The sequence below is a fragment of the Diceros bicornis genome, chromosome 34 (genome assembly GCF_020826845.1).
Source record: "Diceros bicornis minor isolate mBicDic1 chromosome 34, mDicBic1.mat.cur, whole genome shotgun sequence".
Lineage (NCBI taxonomy): Eukaryota > Metazoa > Chordata > Mammalia > Perissodactyla > Rhinocerotidae > Diceros > Diceros bicornis.
In genome coordinates this window covers 17393257-17410690 of record NC_080773.1, presented here as the reverse complement: position 1 = coordinate 17410690, position 17434 = coordinate 17393257, and the positions used below count along the sequence as shown (strand labels likewise).

Here is a 17434-nt window from a genome sequence, read left to right as displayed (position 1 = left end):
TATATTTATTGAATTACAGTAAAAATCACATAACATTAAATTTACCATCATTGTACAGTTCAGTAGTATGTATATGTTCTCATTGTTGGACAACAGATCTCTAGCACTTTTTCACCAGTAAACATGAAAATCTATACACATTGCACATCTCCCCGTTTCCTCCTCCCCCTAGCCTCTGACAACCACCGTTCTTCTTTCTGTTTCGATAAATGTGACTGCCTCAGATACCCCATATAAGCAGAAACATACAGTATTTGTCTTTTTGTGGCTGGCTTATTTCACTCAGCGTAAAGTCCAGGATGTCTTTCTCGTTAAGGCTGAATAATATTCCATTGTGTGGATAGACCACGTTTTCTTTTTTCATTCCTCTGTCTGTGGACGTTTGGGTTGTTTCCACTTCTTGGCTATTTTGGAAAATGCTGCAATGATAACGGATATACAAATACCTCTGCAAAGTCCTGCTTTTCATTCTTCTGATTATAAAAGTAGAAGTCAGTTTGCTGGATCATATGGTAAGTCTATTTCTGTGCCATTTTACATTTCCAACAACAGTGCTAGAGAGTTCCAATTTCTCCACATCCTTGCCAACACAAGTCGTTTTCAATTTTTTTTTTTTTTTTTTTTTTGGATACTGGCCAACCTACTGGGTATGAGGTGATATCCCATTGTTGTTTTGATTTGCATTTCTCTAATGATTAGTGATGATAAGCATCTTTTCACAAGTTTGTTAGCCGTTCATATATCTTCTTTGGAGAGCTGTCTATTCATGTGTTTTCACCATTTTTTTTTTATTTATTTTTTTAACGATGTTTTAATAGTTTTTAACATTGGGAAATTTGGGGTTGTACATTTTTGTTTGTCCATCACCACATATATGTCTCCCTTCACCCCTTGTGCCCATCCCCCACCCCCATTGCCCCTGGTAACCACAATATAGTTTTCTCTGGTTTTGACCATTTTTTAATTGGGTAGTTTGGGTTTTTTTGTTGTTGTTAAATTGTAGGTTTTCCTTATATATTCTAGATGTTAACTAACCCCTTAACGGATTTATGATTTGCAAAGACTTTTTCCCATTCTGTTGGCTCCCTTTTCACTCAGTTGATTGTTTCTTTTGATGACCGATAGTTTTTAACCTTGATGTAGTCACATTTGTCCATTTTGATTTTGTTCCTTGAGGTTTTGGGGTCAAACCTAAAACATCACTGCCAAATCCAATGTCATGAGCTTTCTCCGTGTGTTTTCTTCTCTGAATGTTACAGTTTTGGGAATTAAGTCCAGATCTTTAATCCTTTTTGACTTAATTTTAGTACATGATATAAGACAAGGGTCCACTTTCACTCTTTTCTATGTGGATATCCAATATTCCCAACTCCTTTTGTTAAAGAGACCGTCCTTTCCCCATTGAGGGGTCTTGGCACTTTTCTCGAAGACCATTTGACCATATACAGGGGGGTTTATTTCTGGGATCTCTGTTCTGTTCCATTGGTCTGTAAGTCTGTCTTGATGCCAGTAGCACACTATTGTTACTTTAGCTTTGAACTGTGTTTTGAAATCAGGAAGCGCAAGCCTCCACCTTTGCTCTCTTTCAAAGTTTTTGGCTCTTCAGGGTCCCTTGAGATACCATGTACACTTGAGATGATTTTTTCCTATTTCTGTGAAATATGTCATTGGAATTTTAAATTGGATCGCATTGAATCGGTAGATCACTTTGGTAGTGCAGACATTTTAACAACCTTAAGTCTTCCAATCCATGGTTCTGTTGCTAACGAGGATGGACTTTCAAAGAAGCAGTTACTCTCATTCTCTTTCCTGAAATCTCCTTGAACTCATTCCTCCAAAGGGGTTCACTAACCTCTCCTGCCCCACTCTGGGATGACCTGAGGTGAGAACAGGACTGGGATTCCAAGGCTTCAGATCACGGGTTTGAGGGAGGAGTTTAAGCTGGACCTTTTCCCTGCTGCTTTCATTTTTTTCTCTCTGGTTTAACTTTCTGTCAATTCTATGGGTAATTCTCCTTCCGTAGTTTGTCCTCTCTTTTCTTCTGCTAACACAAGCTCAACTACAGCAATCTTGCCCAGTAGAAATAAAAACCTCCTTCAATGGAAGATTAGACGTCTGATTTAAGAATCTTGGTGATTGGTTCATTGCACACATCACTAATTTGTGTGGCAGAAATATTTGTAATTCATCCATGAGAGATGTAACCAAATTGTCCATTAGAAATTCTAAAGCTTTGTCTTTCATAAATGAAATTACTGGATCTCTGGAAGACATAATGAGTGTGTCTTTTAGCTTCAGTCTCAGGAATGAAGTGTGTCAGTTAGTTTCAGTCTTGAGACTTCAGACCTGGAGAGTCTATCTCTTCTAGAATCACAGAGCTGCCTTGAGCTTGCCTCACCGCCAGGGGGAGTGCTCCTGGCCCATGATCAAGTGCACAGGTGCCAGCCTTATTTTCATTCCAAGGTCACCATCCCCCAACCAGATTATTGGGAAGAATGCCTGACCATGCAAATGTCCAAGAGTGTGAAATTCAATGTGACTGCCCTCCAGGGCTGGGGGCATGAGGAGGTACAACTGTGGGGACAACACTTTACCACAGTCAAGTATACAGGACTGGAAGAGGACAGTTTTTTAAAGCTTTTTAAGATGTGAAGATAAGACATTCTGAAGTTCTTTTAAGACTGGGGTAGGGCTAATAATTGCCCCCAGAGAGATCCTGAGTTTTATCCCTGGAACCTGTGAATGTTACATGGCCTGGCTAAAGAAAGTTTGCACATGCGATGAAGTTATAGATGGTGAGATGGAAAGATCACTCTGGATTACCTGCGTGATCCCTCCATGTAATTTCAACTGTTCTTATGAGAGAGAGAGTCAGAGGGAGGCTGGACTACAGAAGGAGAAGAGCAGGCGTGACTGTGGTAGCAGGGGAAGGGAAGGTGTATTGGATGGGGGACCATGAGTCAAGAGTGATGACAGCCTCCAGAAGCTGCAAAAGGCAAGAAGACAGCTTTCCCAGAGTGCCAGGCGGGAGCAGAGTCCTGCAGACAGACACCTCGATTCCAGGACAGTGAAACACATTTTGGGATTCCGGCCTACAGGACTGTTAGAGAATTTGGAAACAGGCTGGATGTTTTGTCCACTCAGATGTGCTTTGGAGGCATTCAGGCGACCCCCTGCTCACTCCTTAGTCCCTTGTCTGAAATTTCCTCCACAGACTCCACAGGACGGCACATCAGGCAGAGGACATCTTTCAAGGTCTCCTCATTGAATCTGGGGGGACACTGCACAAATTACATGTTTGGTAAATAACCAATGACTTGATAGAGAGCTGTACGAGCCCCTCACCACCAACATTGTTCCAATTCCACAGACATTTTCACTTCACATGTGAGGGAGCAGCTCACACAGATGTTTCAAAGATATTCTTTTATAGAATGGAAGCGGTGTGTGGTATCTAAGGATGCCTTAAAAAGGCAGCAGGTGGGAGCGTTGGGCTCTAGCAAACAAATAAATGCCACCCTGATCAGTGGGCCCCATGGCCCTCACTGCCCTATGATCACTGGCGCCCTCGGGCGGCATCCACTTCAGGGCAGACATTCATGTCCTCATCTCTTTGCTTTCTTTGTTGTTTTCACAAACACAGTGTGCCTGTCTAAAAGACAGTCCAGAAATAGGATCCTGGGAAATCGGAAAGAGAGTCTACCCCCTGCGTTCTGTTGGGTTTTGTCTGCTGAGGTTGGCCTCGGAGCATTGGGCTGAATTCTAGAGACCTGTGGTCCAGGCAGAGCTTGGAAACCAAAGAGGAGTGAGGGGTGGCATGGAGGGATGGGGTCCTGACAGACTGAGGACGCGGAATTGTAAGGACCAGGAAGGAGGGAGAAAAGGAAGAGTACGGCGTGTAGTCATGGTTTAGGGTGAGGAGAATGTAGGAGGAATAGGGAGGGGGAGTGGGTCTTCAGGAGAGCCTGAGGATTCCCAATGGAGGAGAAAGTCACTGGAACTGGGCGGGAGTGAAGATGAGGGAGCCATTGTTTCAGACTTGGGTGTGATCTTGAGAGGAGGGATGGAGTTTAGAGGAAAGAATAAGATACTTGAAGACTCAGATGAGCACCCTTGACACTGGCACCAAACACTTCATTTGGGGAATCCCGGGGTGAGCGGTCATAAGGATGAAAAAAAATGAAGTAAAACATCAACAAACCAGAGGGAGGAGAGTGTCCCTCAAGAGAGGTAGAGCGAAGGACAGGCAGACACACATCCCCGGGGCACAGAAGTGTGTGGTTTATGGCTGGGTGGCCCAGGGGAAGGGGCTAAAGGGGACGCTGGGAGAGGGGTCCTGGCTGAGAGGGAGATTAGAGTCCAGTGAGGACCAGAGTCCAAGGAGTGAGGAGTGATGGGAGCATAAGGGGACTGCGTGGGGGTAGACAGCTGGAGCTGAAGCCAGGAGGCCATTCCAGGGAGGGAAGGAGTCAGAGTGCAACGTGTCAGATCAGAAGAGGGTTCTGAACTCCCGCCTGGGGCAAGGGTGGGAAAGTGGGGCAGGGGGGCTGAGTGTGGGGGAGATAGAGTCAGGGATCCCAGTTTCCAGAGAGAGGGCCAGGGTTTTCCAGTGTCAGCTCTGACCAGGGTGAGACAGTGCAGCTTGTTGCCCAAGCAGGCTGTGGGTAGGGCGGTTTCAGCATCACCAGGGAGCACCTTGAAAGAGCAAAATGTTGCCTCCCCACTCCCTCAAGACCTCTTCTCCTGAGCCTGCAAGGTAGCAAGCTCCCCAGGGAATTGAGTGCAAGTGCACACGAGGGTCTGCTCAGTGCAAGTGCACCGAGCAGAGGCTGAGGAGTAGCCTGGTGGGGGTGGGGAAGGGCAGTGGGGTGTTGGGGTGCCAAGTGGAAGGGGTTGAGGGCGGGGTGTTCTTGGAACTTGTTAAGCCCAAGGGAGTGAGGAAAGGTGTGAGGGTGGGGCCGTGGGACCGTAGATGACTGAGGCAGACATCGGGGGAGGGGCACCTCTCCAGAGGTCAGCTATTTGCACAGGGATTCAAAAATTGTGTTTTCAATGGAAGATGCACAGATCAGTGCAGTTTTCAAGACTTATAACAAGCACAGGCTTGTAGGGCAGGGCTCTTCCCGCCATCTGAGAAGGTGCCAATGATATTCTAAAAAGAGGCAGATCTGGCCTCCTGGGACCCAATGACCAAAAAGATTATATCAGGAAGCCTCTGGAACGTTTTCCCACGTCCATTCATTCCCGCACTTTATCCTCCAGGCTGCCACTTCTACTCTGGCCCTGGTTTCTACACCTCCTCTCAGGTCGGGAATTGCCCCTCAAACCACCGCAGTGGGACTCAGCCTCCCTGGAGAGTCTCCTACTGGGGCAGGAGTTTCTCAAAGCCCCTCAGGACTCTGAACTCCACAGTTTTAGACTTTGGGGCTCCCCTCCCCCATTCTCTGAACTGCATCCAGGCTCAAGCCCCTGGGCAGGCCGCCCCAGTCCCCAGAGAGACCTCCTCCCCACCCCCATCCCAGGACTCCATTCCACTGACTAGCCGCCCTGGAGTGTCCAGGACAGAGTCCCTGGGCTGGACCCCAGACAGACCTCCCCACAGAAACAGGCCATAGACTGCATTCCATTTGATAAAATTTTATTTTTATCCGTTGTTCAAATATGCCTTCTTGGTCAGGCAAGCAGATTTGATAAAATGAGGAAAGCCGGGGCGGGGGGGGGGGGGGGGCCGGCCCACTGGTGTAGCCGTTCAGTGCGCGCGCTCAGCTTTGGCGCCCAGATTTGCAGGTTCCGGTCCCGGCACACACAGACGCACCGCTTGTCAAGCCGTGCTGTGGCGGCATCCCGTATAAAGTAGAGGAAGATGGACATGGGTGTTAGCCCAGGGCCAGTCTCACTCAGCAAAAAAGAGGAGGATGGGCAGATGTTAGCTCAGGGCTGATCTGCCTCACAAAACAAAAAAAATGGTGAAAGCGGATCACTGATTTAAAGAAAACAACTCGGTAAATAAAGCACCTTTATTTAATCAGAGCAGACATATTTCCAATAACAGATATTTTCTGTTTCTGATAATAATCCAATTCACGGTGCCCATTATGATCCATTGAGGAAGGCAAAACATTCGTTTTCCATATGTATGTATAATTTTTTCATTAAACGGTATTTGCACATATTGGTTCATGAAGCTTCTTCTTCTTACATAAATACGTGGTAATTTTCGCAAAGTTAACATCCAACAGGTTTTTAATAGCAGCCACAATCTTTCTGATTCCACACATAAGAATATTCTCAGCTGCAGACATGCACGTCGATTTTATGAACGTTGGTAACTTCTCTAGATACGTTGCTAATTTCACGGGTAAATGTAGCATCATCTCACTCATGAGAAATTTCGCCAGGCTACACACTACAAATTCCATGATTATGCGTTTTATAAGTGAAATTATCGAACACATAATGAATATCTCCTTCAGTCTCGGCTACGACTTCAAACCTGGAGCCTGGGTCCTAATTTATAAAGGTGACAGACTGGCAATATAGAGAGGCCAACGCCGTTAAAAGAAAGTTTAAACTTACGCACCGTTACCGTAGACAAGAGAGGCACTGCACACCACGCAGAAACCCAGGAGAAGTGCCGGGTGTGAGGAAGGTGGTGGAAGATCATGAGAGGGGAGGGCCTACGTCAGAGCCCTTATTGTGGTTTCCAGTAATGGCTCCCTGGCGGGCAGAGCAAACAGTTTACTACTGTCTAATTGAACGATTCTGGAGGCTTGGGCTACAGGGGTGCTCTCTAGTTGCCTGGGACGCAGCACTGGGACAATTGAGGGCAGGGGAAATATTGGCTTCACGTGTGAGAGTTAGATAAGGAGGTAGTTGTGTCTCAATAAAGCTGGAAAAATAATATTTGACTATTTTAATCATAAAAACGTAGATGTTAATTTTAGACAATTGAGACAATACGGTGTAGTAAAGATTTCAAAAAAATAAGGAAATAGCTGTCTGACATATGAGAGACCTGCTCCCAAGAAAGTTCTTTACTGTCTTTAGGAATTGGCTAGCCCTGGGAAGGGCAGTCTCGCCCGTCATCTGTAAGGCCCCCAAATGTCAAAGGTTCAAGGATATAGAGAGTAAGAAAATATAGTTAACAGAATTGGCCCTGGGATGAACAGATGTCAAATAGACCAATAAAGAATCTCAGACAACACAGAACAATGCGGCCAGTGGCTATTTGGCATAATTTTAGGGAGACTTATAGAGATGATAATGGAGATCTCTAGAGAGTAGGAAGAGGCACTGGGAGTAGGTACCCCTGGGGTGAGCAGTAATCTGTGTTAGTTTTTAGAATAGCACAAGTGGGCAGCTCTCCCATACTTCCTTCAGGCATGTGACTGTAGGCTAGAGGTTCAGGCAGGGAGCAAAGAGGACACCAGGATGAAGGGCTCAGCAGACAGGGGCTCAGAAACATAATAGAATTCCTAATACCAAAGGAAGCAAAGCAATGAATGTCCCAGGTCTAATTTGTGTCTTAGGAGAGGTGTCCATGGACGTCGCTGGAGTGGAAATTTTATGCCCAAACTGCAGGGGTCTCTGGCACAGGGGCTCAAGTCACCTCCAAAGGTGAGGTCTTGGGCTGGGATGATGTCATCTGGGACATGAGACTGGCGTGTCCTCTCCAAGTGGGTATCCACTGGGGCTGCTGTGGGTCTCGGCGTTTGCTGTGTTTCACTGAAACCATGGCTCTCTTGGACGGTGTGAGTGTCTGGATCATAAGCAGTGAAAGCAGCCAGGCCAGTGGCAATGAAACCAGCAGTCACGGAAGGCAGTAGCTGTAAAGGAACAGGGCTTTTGTCTCTGTTTTCTGGTGGAAGTTTAGGTTCAGATGAGTCCCATCTTACTTGAGCAACTGTCTGGCCTGCGGAGCCATCTGTGGTTAATGGGTGACAGGAGAGCATGGCCTTCGATCTGGCCTCTAGCCCTTATAGGAGGGGGGCAACATGGAAAATTTATCAAGACAGGTTAAGGCCTGGGGCAAGACAGACACTCATCAAGGAAGTGTCAGATTGGAATTTTAAAAGGAGTTGTTTGAGGAGACCATTATGTCTCTTAATTAAACCAGTTATCTGGGGCCTAACAGGGCCAGAAAGTTCTATTGAGTGTCTCTGTCAAGAGCCCAGCATTGTGTATTTTGAGAAGTGAAATGAGTCTTGTTTACTACCAGTAATGTCCGTAGCATCAAAGGAAATAAAGAATATGTGGTGAGGCCTTGTATTGTGGCCTTAGTGGACGTGGGCATGTGTGATTTTTTTTTGCTGAGAAAGATTTGCCCTGAGCTAACATCTGTGCCAATCTTCCTCTATTTTGTATGTGGGTCACTGCCACAGCATGACTGATAAGTGGTGTAGTTCCACGCTCAGGATCTGAACCCGTGAACCTGGGCCGCTAAAGTGGAGCCAGCTGACCTTAACCACTATGCCACGGAGCCAGCCCAAGATGTGTGATTTTTAAGTATATTTTGGTACATGTGAGGCAGGACAGTCCCAGAGTCCTTTATCCTAGAGGTAATTTTTAGGTAATGGTCCAATGGTTTATAAGAAATGTGAAAATGGGACCATTCATTGGCCAGGGCATCCAGCACTAACACCACTGCCTGAAGTTTGGCCAAGCATGATGATGCTGGGGTCCCATCCTTTATGTGGGACACCCTGGCTAAGGGATGGAAAGCAGCAGCATTTCACTGAATTCCATGACAAATGGTGGTGTAGTGTCATCCACATAGTCTGTGGTCTCCCACTGCTGTTCACTCAGTTCATCCCAAGGGGCTCCCCGTGTGGCCAAGGGGCTGGGAGAGGGGTGACCTCCCTTGATATCTGACAAGGAACTGAGGACAGAGAAAGCTACTCCCTCTCACAGGTGGCACATACCAGAGGGCCCAGGTATGCCTCCCTCCTGTCTTAAGGAGGCCTCGGTAGCCATGCCAAGCTTGCAGGGTGCTGTTTCCATGACCCAAAGCATAATGGGCACCTGGAGATGCAGCGTCACAGGCTCAGGGTCTGTAAGAGCTTTTGTTTCCAGGAGAGCCCAGCTGGTAGCTAGTCATTTATTTTTTCAACGTACAGTCCAAGGCCAAGAAGGGCAGCGTCTTGCAGCAGAAACCCTCGGGCAACTTATGGCATCACAAGTGGTCCAGAGACTCCAGGAGGCATGAGAAGAGGTTGTTAAAGTTTCTTTAGCGCAAGAGTCTCTGAGGGCACTAATGGGATTGCCTGTTGATTTTAATATGGAAGTAAAATTTGTAAATGAATAATGTTGCCATCAGAACCCAAAAAGGCATACAAAATAGAGGAAGATGGGCACAGATGTTTGCTCAGGACGAATCTTCCTCAAGCAAAAAGAGGAAGATTGGCAGTAGATGTTAGCTCAGGGTGAATCTTCCTCAGGACAAAAAAAAAAAGAACCCAAAAAGGAATAAAAGATGTTGCACTTATGTGTTCTTAATGAATGAAATGTGTCAAATGAATCTCCTTGGAGGATGTCATGCTACATCATACCTGTGCTTCTGGAGGACGGTGGATGCAGGTAAGATCTTGTCTGCAAAGATGGTGTGGGATGGCTAGCCATGGAGGTGCCCCATGGGCAGCCTGGAAAACGTGTCTTGTGTCCCTTTGGAGGTAGAGGCAATCTGTAGTTGACAGGCAGTGACACAGGCGCTGAACGGAACGTGTTAGCCACATCAATCAGAGCAAAATATTTGTTGGATGTTGATATAATTAGTAACGTTCATAAAGTTGGATATTGGGCCTGGGGGCCCAATGAATGGAACCACAGTATTAACCTTATACTAATCCACCATGAGGCACCCTTTATTTCTTCCAGGTTTAAGAACAGACAAGATTGGGCTGTCAAATGGAGAAGGAGTGGGGACAATCAGCCCTTTTGTAATGAGGTTTTTATGTAAATTTTTAGCCTCGAGGGCCGTGTTTATTTTGCACTGCGTCATATTAACTCTTTCAACTGAGAGGTCTGTGGGATCCCTTTTTATTAAACCAATTTATAGACACAATAATTTAATTTTAATATTCATTATGTTAGAGTGTTTATGCACAGTATGGGGTATTTTAGGACCACGGGTCTTATGAATTTGGGAAATTTAGATGAGGCTACAGTTAAAGTGAGACATACATATTATCGCTCTATTTTATATGTGGTTACCGTCCTAGGATTAGAGGGGTACAATGCTTAAATTTGGTGAGAGCTCCAGGTATAGCTATAATCTGAGCTCCAGTATTGATTAATTCCATGCAGTGCTGTCAGTTGATGCATCTTAGCAAGTGCTCACATGAATTCAGAACCTACCGTGGAGAGGCACAAAAGCCTGTTGGTGGCCTGCTCTAACCGTGTTGTATGAATTCCTCTGTATATAAATCTAGTATATAAATGTTGAATTTCCAATTGAATAAAAATATGAAAATTTGTTTTCATTTAGTTTTATATTGCATATACATATACACAAATTCTATTTACATTAAAATTTATATAGGTATACATAATTTACTTAATTAGCTTGTATTTTCTCCCCCTGTATCTAGGGGTCTTTTTCTTTTTCGCTTTTTCCCTTTGTGTTGTTTTGTTTGTTGTGTTTTAGGCTTTTCGCAGCTGCAAGCAGAGGTGTCGGCTGTGGTTGTTGCGTCTCCAGCAGGTTAGAGGCACAGGGGGTGGAGGAAGGGCCCAGTGCTCTATCTGCAGTATGATCAGTCCTTCCGTCCCCTCCCCCTTTTTTTTCTTAAACAAAATATTTTAGAATGGCTTATGTCTCAGGGAGCCTAAACTGTTTTTCTTCTTTTTTGTTTAGAAGTATCAAGAATATATAAAGTAAGAAAATGTAGTTAACGTAAATGGCCCTGCGATGAACGGATGCCAATGGACAAATACAGAATCTAAGACAACACAGTAGAACCTGACTGCCTCTGAGAGCAGTAATGGAGACAAGGGTATGACTTGTCTCTTACTCCACACACAGAGGAAGTGTCCTGGCCAATGAGCCTGTGCCACACGCCCAGCACTAAAGGGAGGGAGGTACCTCGAGCCAGCAGGAGGTGGTGACTCTGTGGGAGGGGCCCTCAGAGGGACTGTTCAGGCACTAGTCAGAGTTGCTGGTGTTAACTCCGGTCCATTGTGCACCCGGAGGGCAGGCCCTGGTGCGAACATCTCTCAGACCAGGGGCTGCGAGAGAGGCTGGGGATTAGAGAGACGCAAGGTGCAGAGATTCCTGGGAAGGTAAAATGAGTTCCACCAGCCCAGGGTGGGTCAGTTCAGCATGGAGCAGGAGGGGAGCAGTGCCCAGGGAGAGATGTGAGTTCCAAAAATCTGGTTAAGTAATCCAGTCCCTTAATATGAATCCAGACACTACTGCTGGCTTTCCATGTTCAGAGAGTCTCAGACCACAGTCTTTCTGTTTTGGTGCTACTGTGGTTGATTTCCTGAGGGGCAGCTGCTCTGATTCCATTTCCTAGGATCCCTCACATCTTGGACCAGGGGATTATGTGAGGAAATTAATCAAGGGGACTCTATCCTGGCTCCTTTAAAGTTTTTTTTCCCCTTTGGCTTAATCATTTGTCAATATCATGGACAACTCGCATTCTCCTTCCTCCTCTCCCACTGACTATGTTCTTCACCAGGATGGCATCGATTCAGAGCAATATCTTCAGAAAAATGCAAACATGTCCTAATGACAGTTGGGAGTTTCAGTGGCCACTGTAGGCCACTTGGGAACTTCCAAGACCTCTCTCTTCCCCTGACCCCCTGATACGGAATGAATGTTTGTGTCCGCCCAATACTCACATGCTGAAATCCTAATCGGCAATGTGATGGTATTAGGAGGTGGGGACTTTGAGAGGTGATAGGTCAAGAGATTACAGCCCACATGAATGCGGTTTAGTGCTCTTATACAGAGACCCCAGAGAGAACCCTCACCCTTCCCTTCGTGTGAGGACACAGAAAGAAAATGGCCATCTCTGAACCAGGAAGAGGGTCCTCACCAGACAGCAAATGTGCCAGTGCCTTGTTCTTGGACTTCCCAGCCACCAGGGCTGTGAGAAATAAACTTTGTTGTTTAAGCCACCCAGTCCATGGTATTCTGTTACGGCAGCCCCAATGGACTGAGACACCCCCTCTTCCTCCTTCCTCCTTTTTCCCACCTTAGGCCTTCCCGTCAGCTCCCTGGCATCCTCTGATCTGTCCCCCTTCAGCACCTGTCCCTCCTCCACTCCTCTCTCCCTCTATACACCCCTCCCAAACCTCTCTCTTCCTACTCCTGCCCCTCAATGTGCTAGAGTCACTGGGAATTCAGGCCTCTTCCCCCAAAGTGGGTTCTCAAGGGGCTCAGGGACCCCCAGAGCTGCCTGAGGCTGAAAAAGCTCATTGGAAACAGGCAGGATGTTTTATCCACTCGGATGCATTTTGGAGACACCCAGATGGCCACCTAGTCTCTCCTGGGCCCCCAGCCTGAAATTTTATCCACAGCTCCCGCAGGATGACACACTCTGGGAAAGGACATCCTAAAAGGGCCTCCTCCTCAAATACTGGTGGGACACTTTAGGCCTCATACTGAGCAGGTGACCTCAACCTGCCGCTTCCGCCAGAAACACAGTCCTGGTAAGAACCCCAAGATAGAGCAAGGACAAGCACCCCTCTTGTCTACAAACCAGGAGCTAAAACTTTAATTGAAGCAAGAAGCTCTCTCTTTGTGTCTGTCTGGATGTTTATGGAGGTACGTATGTGCAATATTTTCCCACCTTCCAGTGGTGTTACTAATTAGATTATAAAATCCCTTCAGGGAGCTTTAGTTCAGGGATCTAGAGAAAAGTAACTGAATATTTCTAAAATGCCCATAAATTAAGGAAAGTGAATTCATTCTGATGACACTTTATTTCAGCAGTAATTATATCTTTGTAGTATGTCACCATGAAAATAATTTTCAAAATCTTTCGGGAACTTCCAACCTTATCTGATGCTAAATTAAGTTAATTATTGGCTATTCATTAAATACCTAGATCAATCCTAAGTAAGTTAACACACTGAAATATTAATTACAAGGGATAATTTTCAGGCTATAAGTATCTTTGTGTGTGTTAATGACTGTGTTCATTCTGTCACATTGAGAATGTTACTGGAAGGACTTCTATGGTTATAACCATACGTGGGATGTATATGCATATGCTCTGCTGCAAAATGCTAGGACAGGACAGACAGTTCACCATGACCCACCTCCTAGTTTTCTCTGTGAAGTAGATGTTTCTGTGGTTAAGATTAGAACCCATCCATGTGAATGAGACTCTCATAGGAGGAAATATGACAGAGAACAATAGTGCATGGAAAATATGCAGGATGAGATTTTGTTAAGGAAAAAAGAGAGTCGTTTTGTCCTAACATGAAATGATGGATTGTTCCAGAATAGGGAAGAGGAAAGTGTAGGACAAAACCCGAATGGATGTAGACAGTGGCAAAGGGTTCACAGACAGTGAATTTTGTTTGTCTTGGTCATAGCCGGCCCATCTTTAATGGGCTTATGTATAAGAATATTTTTAAAGAGGGCTTTGATGACCAGTATTGTACTGATATAAAACTAGAATTTGGTTATCTCTCTGCGAGGAGGACAAAATTTCCCTGGATTACTAGTTGGCTCTTACGGAGAAGTTTTAAAAAGTATTCTCTGCCTTCTCTTGACTCTCCCTAGAAGGCGAGATTCTGCGTCATGTCAGAACAGTTCTCTGTGCTGTATGTTGACTTTATCACATCCTTGATTTTTTTTTTTTTTTTTTTTTTTGTGAGGAACATCAGCCCTGAGCTAACATCTGCCAATCCTCCTCTTTTTGCTGAGGAAGACTGGCCCTGGGTTAACATCCACGCCCATCTTCCTCCACTTTATATGGGACGCCGCCACAGCATGGCTTGACAAACTGTGTGACTGTGCACGCCGGGGATCCGAACCGGCGAACCCCGGGCCGCCGCAACGGAGTGCGTGCACTTAACTGCTTGGGCCACCGGCCAGCCCCACATCCTTGATTTTTAACAAATCAATTCTTCTCACTCTTCAAAGGGTTAAGTTCTAATATCATGTTCCTTCCATTGTTGACTATTAAAATCTTTTACTGTTTTGTATGTTACTTAATCAACCACATTTCTCTGTCAATTGCATCATTTGGTAACGAACCGTCATCAGATTTTTCACTTTTGAAAATTTTAAATAAGTTAAACACAGCCATTTTAAGTGTCTTGATAGTTTTTTATATTACTGTGTTTCTCAAGAGCCAGAGTGCCCCCTCTACCACCAAAGAGGACTGTCTCAGAGACACGTGGACAAGGGCTTTGCCAGATCCTCACGGGCACAGGCTTCTGATTACATCCCTTCCATGACTTTGAGATCCTCCCGGTGGACCAGATCAGTATTTCAGATGTGGGGATGAGACTCCCCACCCAAGTTGGAGCAGAACCAGAATGGATTCCATAGCATTGAATGAATTGGTGAAGGATGACTATGGCCTGTGTTTGGAGTGTTGGTTATACTCGAATGTTGTATTTTCTGGAGAGAAGGAAGCCCTTTCTCTTTCCTCTTAAGCTACCTATAACTCATTTACCACATAGAGTCTGATCTAGACACTTAAAATTTGTGAAGCCAATCATGCCAGATCACATTTTCATTTCTTTTTAAGCAAATAACTAGATGTGGATAATTGTTGATAAATTTAAACAAACAGGGTGGGTTGGTGCCCATTTCTCTTATTTTTAACCCACAAGGCCAAGTTGACACAGGTAAAAAAAACTTAAGTTAGGGCCGGTCCCGTGGCTTAGCGGTTAAGTGCGCGCGCTCCGCTGCTGGCGGCCCCGGGTTCGGATCCTGGGCACGCACTGACGCACCGCTTCTCCGGCCATGCTGAGGCCGGGTCCCACATACAGCAACTAGAAGGATGTGCAGCTATGACATACAACTATCTACTGGGGCTTTGGGGGAAAAATAAATAAATAAAATTATAAAAAAAAAAAAAGAGTCAAGGGGGTGGGGGGGAAGATCAAAGGGAGAGACAATTTCATCTGGGAGCTGTGACTGCCACCTGGTGGCAGATGTTAGCTGAGCAACTAAAAAAAAAAAAAAAAAAAAAACTTAAGACAAATAAAATCCAAGTATTCCTTCTATCTGTAAAGTAACAGGAAAGATTGTCTGCTTTTTAATAAACAAGATTTATAGATGTAGACAAACAAACAGAGTGAAGAGAAAGCTGGACTCTACAGTGAAATGCCAGCTAGTAAATACAGAAGAAACGACATAATTAGAGAACAACCGCCTGACAAGAATCACGGTAGTAACCAGTTTAGGTGAGAACACTGGTGAATGTTGCTCCAGTGGGTGCAAGTCTGAGAGAACAGGACGTTCACACAGCACAGCCTCTAAATATCTCCGCCAAAATACATGTGAATGCTTTATGCTTAGTAAGTGCTAAGTACAGAAGACTTATTAATTACATTCGTGGTGCAGAGACCTGGCAGATACCATCTCAATCAAATGATAATGGGGTAAATAACTTTTATGCATCTCTTGATGTAATAGAGAAAACAGAGCATCACTTCTGTGGCATTTCTGCCAAAAATACATAAACTGATTCTCTTCATGAGGAAATAATTGACAAACCCAACTGAGGGGTGTTCAACAAAATCTTGTCCGGGAGCTCTTCAAAAACGTCAATGTCATGAAACAAAAACAGAGGGAGATCCAGAGACCTGACACCTCAAGGCAGCGTGCCAGCCTGGACCTGGTCCTGGGACAGTAAGGAAAGGGAAAAGGAGTTTGTTTTCTTTAGTTTTTTTTTAGTTTTGTTTAATTTTTACTATAAAAATATTATTTGAAAAATTATCAAAATTCGAAGGGAGTCTTTGCATTAGATTGTGATATCGCATCAGTGTTCATTTCCTGTTATTGTTGGATTTATTCGGGTTATGTGAGAGAATGTTCTGGTCATTAGAAAATGCACACTGAAGAATTTCAACCAAAAGGACAACATCAGTGCACACAAAACACTGTTTTCATCCAACTGACCACAATCAGGATACTACTCCCCTGAGATTTTAAAGCTACAGGCATGGACCCCTTCCTTTTCAACCAAAAGCAGCTGAGAAATACAATTTTTCTGAAAATTTTTATCCGGAAGGAGTTGATCAACACGTTTTGTTTCAGGCCTGACCTCTATTCTCAGGGCTCATGCACTTCATCCTAGAGACATAGATGTTGATGATGGTTGACTGAGGAATGAGCTTAAATTTGGGGGACGAGTGACCTTCAAGGATGTGGCCATGGACTTGGATCCTGGATGCCTCTCAGAGAAACCTACATAGAGACATGATGCTGGAGAACCACAGGAACCTTCTCTCAGTAGCTCAGAGCAATGTTCCAAATTCTCATGCAGCCCATTGTGGTGGGTCTTTATCTCCTCAGATGTCAGAGGCTGTGGGGTTCTGGAAATGCCCAGAAAGCTCACAAAGACACAAGCTCATAAAATTTGAGTCTAAAATTCAGGGACCAGAGTGCCTGAAACCCTACCACACAGAGAAAGAGACATTCTTTCACATTTGGGTAAAAGATTTTAATTTTTAAAGTTGTAAAGGGGTAGTTTCACTGGGTCCCTTCTGAAGCCTTATCTTATCTGTCTTTGAGAGATTTCAAAAATCGTGTGTAGCTAGTACCGAATTTGGGGGTAATTTTGACTCCTGCATGTTTTTCCAGGCCCTTATGGCTTTCCCCATTCTCTGGGATTAACCCTTTATAGCAGATATTATATTCCAGTTGGAGCCAGAACAGCTTTGCGTGATGGAGAGAGAATCCTCCCAAGATGCATGTCAAGGTGAGACCCTGCAGCTGAGAGTTCTGGCAGGTGACCCTTCAGTTCATCACTGTCCAAGCCGGGAGCCACGGCCCACCTGTGGCTACTGATCACTTGAAATGGGGCGAGTCCAAGGGGACATGGGCTGTAAGTGCCAAACACACACTGGATTTCAAAACTCAGAATGAAAAAAAGAGTGTAAAATATCTCATTAATAATTTTATATTGATTACATGTGGAATTATAATATTTCGATAAAATAGAACAAAATTAAATTCGTCTGCTTATTTTTACTTTTTAAGTGTGGTGTCTTAGTTTGCTATGGCTGCCGTAACAAAGTCCCACAAATCAGGTGACTTAGAACAAACAGAATTTTATTACCTTACAGTCTTGGATACTGAAGTCTGAGATCAAGGTGTCAACAGGGTCGGTTCCTGCTGAGGGTTGTGAGGACACATCTGTCACTATCAGAAAACAAATCAATCAAACAACAAATACACAAACCCCTCAGTGACTTCCTACCACACTCGGACTATAGCGCAGACTCTTCATACTGTAAGAATCAT

At 44.9% G+C, this 17434-nt stretch overlaps 1 protein-coding gene across 1 annotated transcript in view; it reads left to right on the top strand.

The window, feature by feature from the left end:
• Positions 1-262: 262 nt before the first annotated feature.
• Positions 263-17434, top strand: part of LOC131396937 (carcinoembryonic antigen-related cell adhesion molecule 6-like) — a 34219-nt gene continuing 17047 nt past the window's right edge. The window contains exon 1 of the mRNA XM_058529459.1: positions 263-512. Coding sequence (XP_058385442.1) covers positions 425-512 — 88 coding nt within the window. The 5' untranslated portion in view covers positions 263-424. The remainder of the gene's footprint in view (positions 513-17434) is intronic.